Source organism: Gopherus flavomarginatus, chromosome 2 (genome assembly GCF_025201925.1).
Source record: "Gopherus flavomarginatus isolate rGopFla2 chromosome 2, rGopFla2.mat.asm, whole genome shotgun sequence".
In the NCBI taxonomy this organism is placed as follows: Eukaryota; Metazoa; Chordata; order Testudines; family Testudinidae; genus Gopherus; species Gopherus flavomarginatus.
The window spans coordinates 13,006,583-13,019,616 of record NC_066618.1 but is presented as its reverse complement, the minus strand read 5'-3'; the positions used below and the strand labels follow the sequence as shown (position 1 = coordinate 13,019,616).

Genomic DNA, 13,034 nt, shown 5'->3' with positions numbered 1-13,034 from the left:
CCTCTAACCTCTAAGAAGTGATATGAGATTCTATGGGATTAAGGTTCTGCCCACCTGGATTGCATTGTAGATGGGACACACAAAAAGTCAAAAGTCTTATATTTAATACATATATATTATAGACAAATTAGTTCCTGTACAATTTTGCATCTTCAGAGCTAGTATAGCAACTTACTCAGTCCAATGGCAAAGGCTGAAGTAGATGGAGGAATGACTCTTACATGGCGACACACTGAAGTCATGTTCTGCAGCTCTATAGTCATCTTCATTTAAAAAAGAAAATATAATACCAAATAACACGTATGCATCACTGTTCATATTCATAATACTCTGCAAACGGCAGTGAATTAATTCTCACAACATGCCTAGGAGGTAGGTATTTTGTAGATGGGAAAACTGAACATTTCTGTCAGCATCTGAAGTTAAGGACATGTCACACAAAAGCAACCTGAGGTTGAAAAGGGTCCCACTTGTTACTCCTTGGGGGAAGTTCTGCTGATGATGGAAAGAGAGAGGAAAATGAGGCTCATGAGAGATTAATTAGCTATGTGGAAATCTGCATAGGGGTGGGGGAACTATGAAAGTCATGGAGAGACATCAAGTTTCTCAGAGGTAGAATAAATTCTTTGTAGAGAAAAAAGCTTTTACCTCATAAACCTGACCAACTTCATACTCAGAAAACAAAACAGCAGGCGGGGTAGCTAGAAATACAGGAACAGATCGAGGATCACTGAAATAAAACAATGGGAGAGACTTTGGGAAACATTCAGTGAGCTCTTACACTGTCAGTTATTTATCTATGCCTAAGAATGTTCTGATTGCATCCACTGGCATGAACAACAAAAATTACAAAAACTTCATAAGATATTATTTTTGAATGATTATAACCAAGATTCACAGGAGAAAATACTGTTCTGGCTAAACTAATATAAATCCGTAATAACTCCAAAGCAAATCTCTCTGCACGATCAGGGTCTGAGTCAAGAGTCAAGGTACGTACCTTTCATCAAATGCCACTTTTCTCCCTGTTATCATTCGCTCTACCTCCTTCTGAGGAAAAATAAGAGATTTTCCTCCATTAAGAGTATTTGGTGGGAAAAAGCGTGGATTCTTCAGGTAATTGTGTCGGTTCTCAAGTCTGGCAAGGTAAACACGGTCTTGTTCTCTATCTGCTTTGTACATATCATCTTTCCAGACTGATTTGTGAGAGGAGCTAGATTTCTTTGAAACAAACAGAGAATGTGATGCAAAATTCAGTGTCAAAATACAGCAGCTTTGGGGGAGTGGAGGAGTTATATAAAATACCTATTCCTGATTACTTAGGCTTTATGTATCAATAAAGAATTTCACCCTCAGCAAACTACTGTATTTTTCTCTTCTTCAACACGGACAGCAACTACTTACACTAAAATAGCAACATGCAAGGACTTGCCTCTTTCTACAGGGATAGCAATAAGTCCTAAACTGTTTGACAGGCTAAACAAAGTACATATCTGAAATATACCTTACTTGATGGTTTCTTAGTCTGATGTCTAGGCTCAGGAGTTGAAGACAGCGTTAAGGTGGATAAAGATACATCTGGCAGACTGTCTAATGTCTTCCTCAAGTGTGGGATTTCTGTATGTTTCTGATCCCTTGGACTTGTAGAAATGTGTTGTTTAAAACTAAGCGTCTCCTTGATATAGTCAGGCTCTTTTTTTCCTGCAGTTCAAAGAAAAGTATTGACATTTTCTGTGCAATAGGGAGAAAAGTATTCATTTTAGAAGCTTACTGTAAGCAGAGAAACATTATTAATAGGGCTGTCGATTAATTGCCATTAACTCATGCAATTAACTCGAAAAAATTAATCGTGATTAATCACAGTTTTAATCAAACTGTTACATTTCAATTGGTATTCTATCGTTTATTAAATATTTTGGGTGTTCTTTTATATTTTCATATACATTGTATTCTGTGTTGTAATTGAAATCAAAGGGTATATTATTTTTACTACATATATTTTCACTGTAAAAATGATAAACAAAAGAAATAGTATTTTTCAATTCACCTCATACAAGGACTATAATGCAATCTCTTTATCGTGAAAGTGCAACTTATAAATGTAGATTTTTTTTGTTGTTGCATGACTGCACTCAAAAACAAAACAATCTAAAACACTAGAGACTGCAAATACACTCAGTCCTACTTCTTGTTCAGCCAATCGCTAAGATTAACAAGTTTGTTTACATTTAAGGGACATAACGCTGCCTGCTTCTTATTTACAATGTCACCAGAAAGTGAGAACAGGCATTTGCATGGCACTTTTGTAGTCGGCATTGCAAGGTTTTACACACCAGATACGCTAAACATTCGTATGCCCCTTCATGCTTCGGCCACCATTCCGGAAGACATGCTTCCACGCTGATGGCACTTGTTAAAATAATGCATTACTTAAATTTGTGACTGAACTTTTGGGGGGAGAACTGTATGTCCCCTGCTCTGTTTTACCCACATTCTGCCATATATTTCATGTTATAGCAGTCTCAGATGATGACCCAGCACATGTTGTTTGTTTTAAGAACACTTTCACTGTAGATTTGACAAAATGCAAAGAAGAAACCAATGTGAGATTTCTAAATATAGCCATAGCGCTCGACCCAAGGTTTAAGAAACTGAAGTACCTTCCAAAATCTGAGAGTGACAAGGGGTGCAGCATGTTTTCAGAAGTCTTAAAAGAGCAACACTCTGATGCGGAAACTACAGAACCCAAACCACCAAAAAAGAAAATCAACCTTCTGTTGGTGGCATCCGACTTACTTAATGAAAATGAGCATGTGTGGGTCCGCACTGCTTTGGATTGTTATTGAGCAGAACCCATCATCAGCATGGATGCATGTCCCCTGGAATGGTGGTTGAAGCATGAAGGAACATATGAATCTTTAGCACATCTGGCATGTAAATATCTTGCTACAAAGGCTAAAACAGTGCCACAAGAATGCCTGTTCTCACTTTCAGGTGACATTGTAAACAAGAAGCTGGCAGCATTATATCTCCTGCAAATGTAAACAAACTTGTTTGTCTGAAGCAATTGGCTGAACAAGAAGTAGGACTGAGTGGACTTGTAGGCTCTAAAATTTTACATTGTTTTATTTTTGAATGCAGTTTTTTTGTACATAATTCTACATTTGTAAGTTCAACTTTCACGATAAAGAGATTGCACTCCAGTACCTGTATTAGGTGAATTGACTACTACTATTTCTTTTTTTTTTATATTTCAAATACTTGTAATAAAAAACAAATATAAAGTGAGCACTGCACACTTGGTATTCTGTGTTGTAATTAAAATCAATATATTTGAAAATGTAGAAACATCCAAAAATATTTAAATAAATGGTATTCAATTATTGTTTAACAGTGCGATTAATCACGCTACTAATCGTGATTAATTTTTTTAATTGCTTGACAGTCATAATTATTAATAATAAAAGACTGGTCTTGGAGTTAGCAAACCAACTAAATCTTTAACTGCTCTAGTGTTTTACTCATATTTACAGTTTATTTTGTTCAAGTACGTTAATCTGTTTCAATCATAAATCATACTGATAACATTTAGGACAAACTTACAATGATCAAAATATAAGAAATAAGTAAATAAATTACTTCACCTACCTTATCTCTCTAATACTCTGGAACCAACACAGTTACAACAACACTGCACTTAACTTCTTTAACATCTTTTATTTAAGGATCTCAAAGTGCTTTAAAAACAGTTAATTAAGCCTTATAACTCCCCTCTGTGGTAGATAAATTACTATCTCCACTTTACAAATGAATAAATAGAGTTGATAAAAAAATGGAATTCTCACACTAATGAAATTCCAAGATTTGAAATTTCATATCATCCCTAATTTGGACAAAAAGTAGAAACCACGCATTTTTTTGCAAAATGAAATGTTCTGAAATATTTCATTTTGACCTTATTGAAATGTTTTGTTTATATATGTCAAAATGATAAAATCAAAGTGGATCATTTCAACTTATTGAAAAAAAGTCTTGATAAAGTAAAAATTAAATATTTTGACAGTATCAAAATAGTTGTGATACTTTCCCATAAAAAGTTCAGACAAAATTAACATGTTCCCATAACACATTTCAATTTAATTAAATCAGCATTTTAGATGGAAAACCATCCTGTTAGAAAATTTTTGATCAGCTCTAAAACAAAGGCACAGAGATTAATCAGAACACATTTTTAAAATAAAAACTGTTTTCATTTAAATTATTTCTCTGCTCTGTTTATCACATAAATATAGCCACATTTTCTAGTGCAGAAGAACCACTGGGTGAAACCAACCACCACAGGTCCACTGTCGAAAGTGAGTGAGCTGAAAAAACTAAACAAACAGCACTGGGTATGAAAAGTAAATTTGATATTTAAAACAAATTGCAGTTTTAATAATTTATTAGTTACACCGAAAGGAAAATTTTTGTAATATATTACAAATGTCATATCTTGACTGTGTCCTTTAAGCCAATTCTTAGTACTTTAAATATTAGGGATTGTCTATATAAACACTTAGTTCACAACAAGCTGGGTGCAAATCTATCTCACACTAGCCTGCAGCACACAAAATGTCTACGTGGACCAGGCTGGCATAGACTAAATGTTCCATCGTCCTCTTTAAGCTATTCCCATTTCAAAGCAGGGTACATTAAAGTGCACTAGAGAACTATTAGTGCACAGCAATATGGTCTACATGGACACTTAGTGCACAGCAGGTTACAGCACAGTAGATTTACACCCCAGCTTGCCACAAACTAAATGTTCATATGGTAAAGCCCTTTGTGCTTCTGCTCATTAGGCAGAAGTACAGAACATTATGCACAGCGTATCCATGTCTAATTCTTCATGTCCTAGAGAGCATTATCAGAAATCCATATTAGTCTCTGCTTTAAAAGTTACCTTTAGGTGCTTTGGTAATGGGTATTCTATCAGTGATGTAATCTTCAGGGCAGATTAAATTATGCTTTTTGAGAAGGTCATTATCCACACACCATCTGAAGGAGGATTTCACTACAATATAAAAAAAACAAAAACAAACAAAAAGATACAGTAACAATGGTCAGTCCACATTTCTGTTGTCTCTCCTTCACATCACTACAATGAAGTATTTTGGAGAGAAATGTGGTCTGTAAACTGAGCACAGAACTTGAATCAAACAACTCCAGAATTCTACATTCAGTTCTGATTCGTGGCTCTGGGGCCTTGGGCCAATCACTTAATCTCTGTGTTAGTTTCCCCGCCTGTAATAACACTTATCAACAGGGCAATTGTGAAGACATTTGTATTAATGATTTTTGTACAGCTGTTTATACATGCTTGCAATAAAATTAAGGTATAGAACCATTAATGGCAGGTTTCAGGAACTGAAAATGACCTGCCCAATTAGTTTCTTATTATGTAAGGCTAATTTTTTTCTTTTTAATTCTCTCCTTGCAGTTTCAAAGCTGCTCTTTTAGTATAAGTGGTATTAAAGCCTGGCATTTATAAAGGCCATGATCAAAAGTTCACTGAAGTCAATGGGAGTCTTTCCATTAACTTAAATGAGCACTGAATTTGGCTCCAGATACCTATCCCAGTAACATTTATGGGAACGTTCCCAGAAACCTCACCTGGTGGCAATCCAATGTTGTGGAAGTCCTCCCCAACATCTACCGTCAACATGTTCAGAGCCCTTTCTTCTGCTGCTGTGGCTCGAGCTCTTGCCTGAATGATGTGCTTTTCTACCATGTCAACTTCTGTCAGTCGATGGTTATATTCAGTATGAATCTGGCATGTAGATTGGTGAATGTAAATAAATAAATATATGTTAGCTATCAGAAAATATTAATAATGTCAGAACATGTAACAGAAAAATAAATGTTTTCTTTTTGCTTTACAAGAATAAACTCTCAGAATAGAGTGTATTATTTTCGAACAATTAACCTGTGGTGGGGCTTGAAACATTTACCAGATGCCTACCAGTCAGATTACTAAACTTTATAACCAGAGACAGATATGATGAAAGGAGCCCTTTTACCAATGAATTCCAGGGGCAATACCCTACTGAGAAGCCTGACCTTCAGCCCCTGCTACTGGAAAGAGTGAAGGTGCTATGCTTGGACCCTGCTTGTGTTCCAGCTACTATATCAGGTATATAATTAAATTTAGTGTTCTCTCTCTCCTAGTTACTAGAAAGCTTTTTAATTCACTGATTCAGAGCAGGGATTTGAAACAAGTCTCCCACATCTCAGATGAGTGTCCTAAATAGCAGGCTATTGACCAGGGGTGGCTCTAGGCATTTTGCCGCCCCAAGCATAGCAGGCAGGCTGCGTTCAGCGGCTTACCTACAGAGGGTCCGCTGGTCCCACGGCTTCAGCGGACCTCCCACAGGCACAGATTCAGGAGGTCCGCCGAAGCCGCAGGACCAGCGGGCCCTCTGCAGCGGTGCCTGTGGGAGGTCCACCGAAGCCACGGGACCAGTGGACCTCCCGCAGGCAAGCCGCCGAAGATAGCCTGCCTGCCGCCCTCACGGCGACCGGCAAAGTGCCCCCTGCAGCTTGCCACCCCAAGCATGCGCTTGGCGTGCTGGGGCCTGGAGCCGCCCCTGCTATTGACTATTCTTGTCTCTCTCTCTGTCTCTCTTCCCTGATGTCCCAATTCCATTCTGGATTTGAGAAAATTTCAGTTTCAACAAAATAGCATTTATCATCAATTTTTTTTCTGCTGGTTTTCAATATCAGCTGTGAAAATGACCAAAGTCTTGTTGATTTCATTCCACAGCTACTCCAACAAGAGAAGTTCTAAGATAACCTGTTTGCAGACTCAGAAAGACTGCACATCTGTTCAGATGTAGGACTAAAAACAACTTTTAAAAAACCTTCAAAACCTGAAAGCTTAAAATCTGCAGTTGCAACTGAGTTGATGGCTCAGTTTCACCCACCTCTAACTTGTAAGTTTTCTGATCTCCAATAGTAATCTGGAAAGTGGATTTTGTAAAGCTCTGATTTGCACTGAATATAGAGCACATATTGTACCAGTTCCTTAGATGGATAGAGCACCATCCACTTTAAAAGAAAATAAAAATAATTTTCTTATAGCATGGTTTATCTTAATGCTAACTACTTCTTTTAGGAAGCATCTTATTTTAAAAGACAAGACATCAATGTTTGAGGAGAGATCATTCAAACATACTACTCAGATACTGTCAAGAAAAAGCAGACTGCATTCACCGGTACCTTCTGAAGAAACTCATTTAAGGAGAAAAATATAGAATCTGAAATTCATGCTTGTCTGTCTTGCAGTCTGTGCACAGGCGATGCGTTGGGGGGTATCCAGGGTCAAGTGCCACTCCAGATTTCTGCGTGGGCTGCCAGCATGGGGAAGGAGAGGGGCTCTATCCTTCTCCCGCTGCCCTGTCCCCTGGCTTGCTCAGCCTCTGACCCTGGTAGCTTCTCATGCCACTTCTCATGTCAGCTGCTCAGGGTCATTGCTCTGTGCAGCATGGTGGCTGCCTGAGAGAGCCTGGCTGGGGAGGCGGCAAGCTGCCCCGCAGCTGGGCCTGGCTGCTGGGGACAGGGGCCAAGTGAGCCCGAATCCCCTCTCCCCTCAGGCACATTTCCAGCTCACTTGGCCACTATCCCCAGCAGCCGGGTCCAGGCAGAGGGCAGCCCTCTGCCGCCACCATGTCCCCAGACAGGCTCTTTCAGGCAGCTGCTGCACTGTACAGTCAGTGACCCTCAATAGCCAGCTTCAGCTGCATGAGAAATGGCTCCATCCCGCTTCCCACCTGGGGCCGGCTGCCAAGGAGAGCAGCCAAACGTGCTGGGGAGAAGGGTTAGGCACTTCACAAGAAGGACAGAGCCCCCTCTGCAGGTAACGTTGGTGGGGTGGGGAGAGTGCAGAGGCTCCATGCTGGGCACAGGGCGGGGGGGGGGCGAGGGAGAACTGAGCAGGGGATACACATGGTAAAGTCATGTGTCAAACTAATCTGATAGCGTTCTTTGATAGGATAACGAGCCTTGTGGATAAGGGAGAAGTGGTGGATGTGATATACCTAGACTTTAGTAAGGCATTTGATACAGTCTCTCATGATATTCTTATAGATAAACTAGGAAAGTACAATTTAGATGGGGCTACTATAAGGTGGGTGCATAACTGGCTGGATAACCGTACTCAGAGAGTAGTTGTTAATGGCTCCCAATCCTGCTGGAAAGGTATAACAAGTGGGGTTCCACAGGGTTCTGTTTTGGGACCAGTTCTGTTCCATATCTTCATCAACGATTTAGATGTTGGCATAGAAAGTACGCTTATTAAGTTTGCGGACGATACCAAACTGGGAGGGATTGCAACTGCTTTGGAGGACAGGGTCAAAATTCAAAATGATCTGGACAAGTTGGAGAAATGGTCTGAGGTAAACAGGATGAAGTTCAATAAAGATAAATGCAAAGTGCTCCACTTAGGAAGGAACAATCAGTTTCACACATACAGAATGGGAAGAGACTCCATAGGAAGGAGTATGGCAGAAAGAGATCTAGGGGTCATAGTGGACCACAAGCTTAATATGAGTCAACAGTGTGATACTGTTGCAAAAAAAGCAAACGTGATTCTGGGATGCATTAACAGGTGTGTTGTAAACAAGACACGAGAAGTCATTCTTCCGCTTTACTCTGCGCTGGTTAGGCCTCAACTGGAGTATTGTGTCCAGTTCTGGGCACCGCATTTCAAGAAAGATGTGGAGAAATTGGAGAGGGTCCAGAGAAGAGCAACAAGAATGATTAAAGGTCTTGAGAACATGACCTATGAAGGAAGGCTGAAGGAAATGGGTTTGTTTAGTTTGGAAAAGAGAAGACTGAGAGGGGACATGATAGCAGTTTTCAGGTATCTAAAGGGTGTCATCAGGAGGAGGGAGAAAACTTGTTCACCTTAGCCTCCAATGATAGAACAAGAAGCAATGGGCTTAAACTGCAGCAAGGGAGATTTAGGTTGGACATTAGGAAAAAGTTCCTAACTGTCAGGGTAGTTAAACACTGGAATAGATTGCCTAGGGAAGTTGTGGAATCTCCATCTCTGGAGATATTTAAGAGTAGGTTAGATAAATGTCTATCAGGGATGGTCTAGACAGTATTTGGTCCTGCCATGAGGGCAGGGGACTGGACTCGATGACCTCTCGAGGTCCCTTCCAGTCCTAGAGTCTATGAGTCTTTCCATTTAAATGTGTCCCCCCTCAATATGGAGAGGCACGAGTTATATATGAGTCTGTGAATAGTACAAAGAGATAGTTAGTGTCCACAAAATTAAAATCTGTTGCCAAAATCAGAATATCTGTTCGTTTTAACAGTGATCTTGTCTCCTATCCTCATTCAGCACCTACTGAAGGAATATGATTAAAAAAATACTTTGCACTTCTATAGCTTTTTTCATCATTTTTGTCTCAAAAGTGCTGTGCAAACATTAATGAATTATGTATCACAACCCATCAGTGAGGTAGGAAATGGTTATATAAGGATCACTTCACTCCATTCAGCAGCTCCTTAAGAGCACACAGCAATACCACATAACAATTTATTGAAGGATAGTAAGAAGACTATCACATCCACTTGAAACTGCAGCGAGAATGTAGGGTAAAAGTAGGCTGTGGTTTAGGAACTTTAAAGATAATTGTTTTTTAATTCATATCTGAAAAAACTCCCAGAACAACCGTTAGGAGCATCAGGTCTCAAGAAGGGTATTTGCCACTAACATTCAAACTGCTCATCAAAATGTCTGTGATTCTAGGAAACCATTGCAAAAAAATTCCTGGGAGGTCTGAATTAACATCGATAAACATTTTGCTAAATCTCAGAACAGATCTGAAAATTGCCTCTAATTTGTTTTTTATTTGTTTACTTTTTGCAGCTCCTCCACAAACTTCTCATGATAGGGATTGTCTCCTCCACGGGACTTGATCAGATTTGTTCCAGTGTCCATCCCTATAACATCTGCAGTATACATGCTCTTAAAGACGCTAGTTAACAAATGGGAAATGTCCTGAAGAGAAAAAAATTAGGGTGAGAAATTGTTAATCTTTAGAAATAGAGACAGGATTGAGGGTGAGGGGCATGAATATTAAACCGTACATGCAACAGTGATTAAATCAATTTGTAAAAGCAGCAATTTGGTTCTACAGCAGTAGATTACCAGTGCTTTGGTAAGAAAGGGGACTATGTACATAATGTTCTGGATATAGAAGCCCTGTGTATCTGGGTTATAAAAAGATATAGGCTGCAAAAGCGAATTCCATTCAGATCCTCCAGAGAATGGCTGGGTAGGTGGCTGGCTAGGTGTGGACTGTTTAGGACTGGAAGGCTCTGTCTGGGACGGACTATCTGGAGGCAGGAGCGGTGCCAGGGTTTCTGGCACACTAGGCAGAATTCGGGGGGGGGGAGGGGGTTTGCATCTTGCATGCTACCTACGAGGCGCGTGGGAGCTCCCGGTTCCACTCCTGTCGCGCTGCTGAAGAAGGACCCTCCGCCGAAATGCTGCAGGCAACAGCAGCAGTCATTGAGCTGCCACCAAAATGTCGGCAGAAGGTCCTTCTTCGGCGGCACGACGGGAGCGGAACCGGAAGCTCCCGCGCACTCCGTGGGAAGCGAGCAAAATGCCACCCTCTAAATCCTGGTGTCCTAGGGGACTGCCTAGGGTCGCCTAATGGAAGCACCGGCCCTATCTGGAGGGGAATTGGGGTGTGACAGAGGGGGGATTTAGGAGATAGAGGGAGTGTCAGATGGTGGTGGAAAGGATGGTCCTGTCTGGAGTGGATACTACAGGGGCACAGAAGGGCGGTTCACAGGAAGGTCCAAGAGGGGCATGTCTGAGAGTGAGTGTGTGTACAGGGGTGTCTTTCTGGATAGGATGGGGGGATCTATCCAAGTAGGGTAAAGAGGTTCCCTGCGGGAGCTCTGAATGGGGCGGTGTCCAAGCACAGTAAATGGGCTGCTGGGGTGCATGTCTTGCTCTTTGTGATTCATAGATCCCTAGCCCAGAAGGGACTGTTATGATCATCTTGTTTGACTTCCTGTATATCACAAGCCATAGAACCCCCACCCCCATCCCAAGAGCAGATATTTTAGAAAAACATCCCATCTTGATGTTATAATGGTCAGTGATGGAGACTCCACCATGACCTTTGGTAAACTGTTCCAGTTTTATCACTCTGTTAAAAATCTACACCATGTTTCTAGTCTGAATTTGTCTAACTTCAACTTTGAGGCATTGGATCACAGGTAGAGGGGTGTCTCTGAGGGTGGAGGGGTGGTGTCTCTGTGGAGCAGCCTGCAGGAGAGGGGTCTCTAAGGGCAGAGGGGCCTCTGGGAAGTGTTGATCTCTCGGGAGGGAGTCTCGAGGGAAGAAAGCCCTGTGGGGGGTAAGTATTGGAGAGTGAGGAAGGGGGGTTTCTGAGTGTGGAGGGCCCTGCGAGGGTGGGGTAATCAGTTTCTGAGGGTGGGTGAGGGACCTGTGGGGGGGGGAGGGGTTGGTCTTTGAGGGAAGGTTAGGGGGTTGATCTGTGAAGGCAGGGGAGGGCTCTGTCGGGGGGGGTGGTCTTTCAGGGAGGGGGGTCCTGCTGGGGGAGTTGGTCTCTAAGGGGGGGAGGGCCTTGCTGGGGAGAAGGGGTCGGTCTGAGAGGGTGGGGGAGGGTCCTGCTGGGGGGGCTGTCAGTCTCAGAGAGGGAAGGGCTCTGCTGGCCTGGAGGGGGGGGGGTCGGTCTTGAATGGTCGATCTCTGAGGGGGAGGGCCCTGTTGGGGGAGTCAGTTTCCGAGGGGGAGTGGGCCATGCTGGGAGGAGTCTGGTTTCTGAGAGGGAGAGGGCCATGCCGGGGGCGCGGGGGGGCCCTGCTGTGGGGGGGAGAGTCAGTCTCAGAGGGGGAAGGGCCCTGCTAGGGGGAGGTGTTAATCTCTGAGCGGGGGAGGGCCCTTCTGGCCTGGGAGGGTCAATCTCAGAGGGGGAAAGGTCTTGCTGGGTGGGTCAGTCTCTGAGGGGGGGCAAAGGGGGACCGGGGGGGTCAGTCTCTGGGGGGGGGCCATGCCGGGGGGCTCGGTCTTTGAGGCGGGGAGGGCCATGCCGGGGGGGGGGGGTTGATCTCTGATGGCGGGAGGGCCATGCCGGGGGTGGGGAGGGCCAGGCGGGGGGGGGGGGTTGATCTCTGAGGCGGGGAGGTCCATGCCGGGGGGAGGGTAGGTCTCTGAGGGGGGAGAGGGCCAGGCCGGGGGGGGGTGATCTCTGAGGCGGGGAGGGCCATGCCGGGGGGGGGGTAGGTCTCTGGGGGGTGGGGAGGGCCAGGCCGGGGGGGGGGTTGATCTCTGAGGCGGGGAGGGCCAGGCCGGGGGGGGGGTAGGTCTCTGGGGGGGTGGGGGAGGGCCAGGCCGGGGGGGGGTTGATCTCTGAGGCGGGGAGGGCCATGCGGGGGGGGGTAGGTCTCTGGGGGGTGGGGAGGGCCGGGCCAGGGGAATCGGTCTCTGAGGGGGGAGAGGGCCAGGCCGTGGGGGGGGGTTGATCTCTGAGGCGGGGAGGGCCATGCCGGGGGGGGGTAGGTCTCTGGGGGGTGGGGAGGGCCAGGCCGTGGGGGGGTGATCTCTGAGGCGGGGAGGGCCAGGCCGGGGGTTGTCGGTCTCTGGGGTGGCGGGGTGGGGGGGGGGGGGCGGCGGCCATGCCAGGGTCTCAGGGGCCGTTACCTGAGTCCGCTCGGAGGCGGGTCTGTGTCTGTACATGGAGGGCTCCGGGCTGCTGGGGGCTCCACCCGCCGCCATCCCCGCCTGTGCCCAGCGCGGGGCCCGCAGGCCAGGGCAGCCCGGGCCCCGGCCCCGCCGCCGCTCGCACCGGGGAGGCTCGGCCCGAGCCCGTTGCTAAGGGAGCGGCCTGCTCCGTTTACCAGCTCCCTGCCCTAGCGACGGCGCCTCCTCCCAGCCAGCAGCCGGTTCCTCCCCCTGGCCCGCCACCGAGCCCCTTGCTTGGGGCCAAGGGGGAGACCACCCCCGG

At 44.7% G+C, this 13,034-nt stretch overlaps 1 protein-coding gene across 2 annotated transcripts in view; it reads right to left on the bottom strand.

The window, feature by feature from the left end:
* DLEC1 (DLEC1 cilia and flagella associated protein) overlaps positions 1-12,808 on the bottom strand; it is a 77,196-nt gene extending 64,388 nt beyond the window's left edge. Inside the window, exons 1-8 of one of the 2 annotated variants that reach the window (XM_050942412.1) lie at positions 12,731-12,808; positions 9,908-10,048; positions 5,653-5,809; positions 4,943-5,053; positions 1,505-1,701; positions 1,001-1,221; positions 649-730; positions 176-263 (exon numbers count right to left, since the gene is read on the bottom strand). In XM_050942412.1, the coding sequence (XP_050798369.1) occupies positions 176-263; positions 649-730; positions 1,001-1,221; positions 1,505-1,701; positions 4,943-5,053; positions 5,653-5,809; positions 9,908-10,048; positions 12,731-12,805 (1,072 nt within the window). In that variant the 5' untranslated portion in view covers positions 12,806-12,808. Of the gene's footprint in view, positions 1-175; positions 264-648; positions 731-1,000; positions 1,222-1,504; positions 1,702-4,942; positions 5,054-5,652; positions 5,810-9,907; positions 10,049-12,730 lie in introns of those variants that run through there. The other variant, XM_050942413.1, reaches the window with a different exon arrangement.
* Positions 12,809-13,034: the final 226 nt, after the last annotated feature.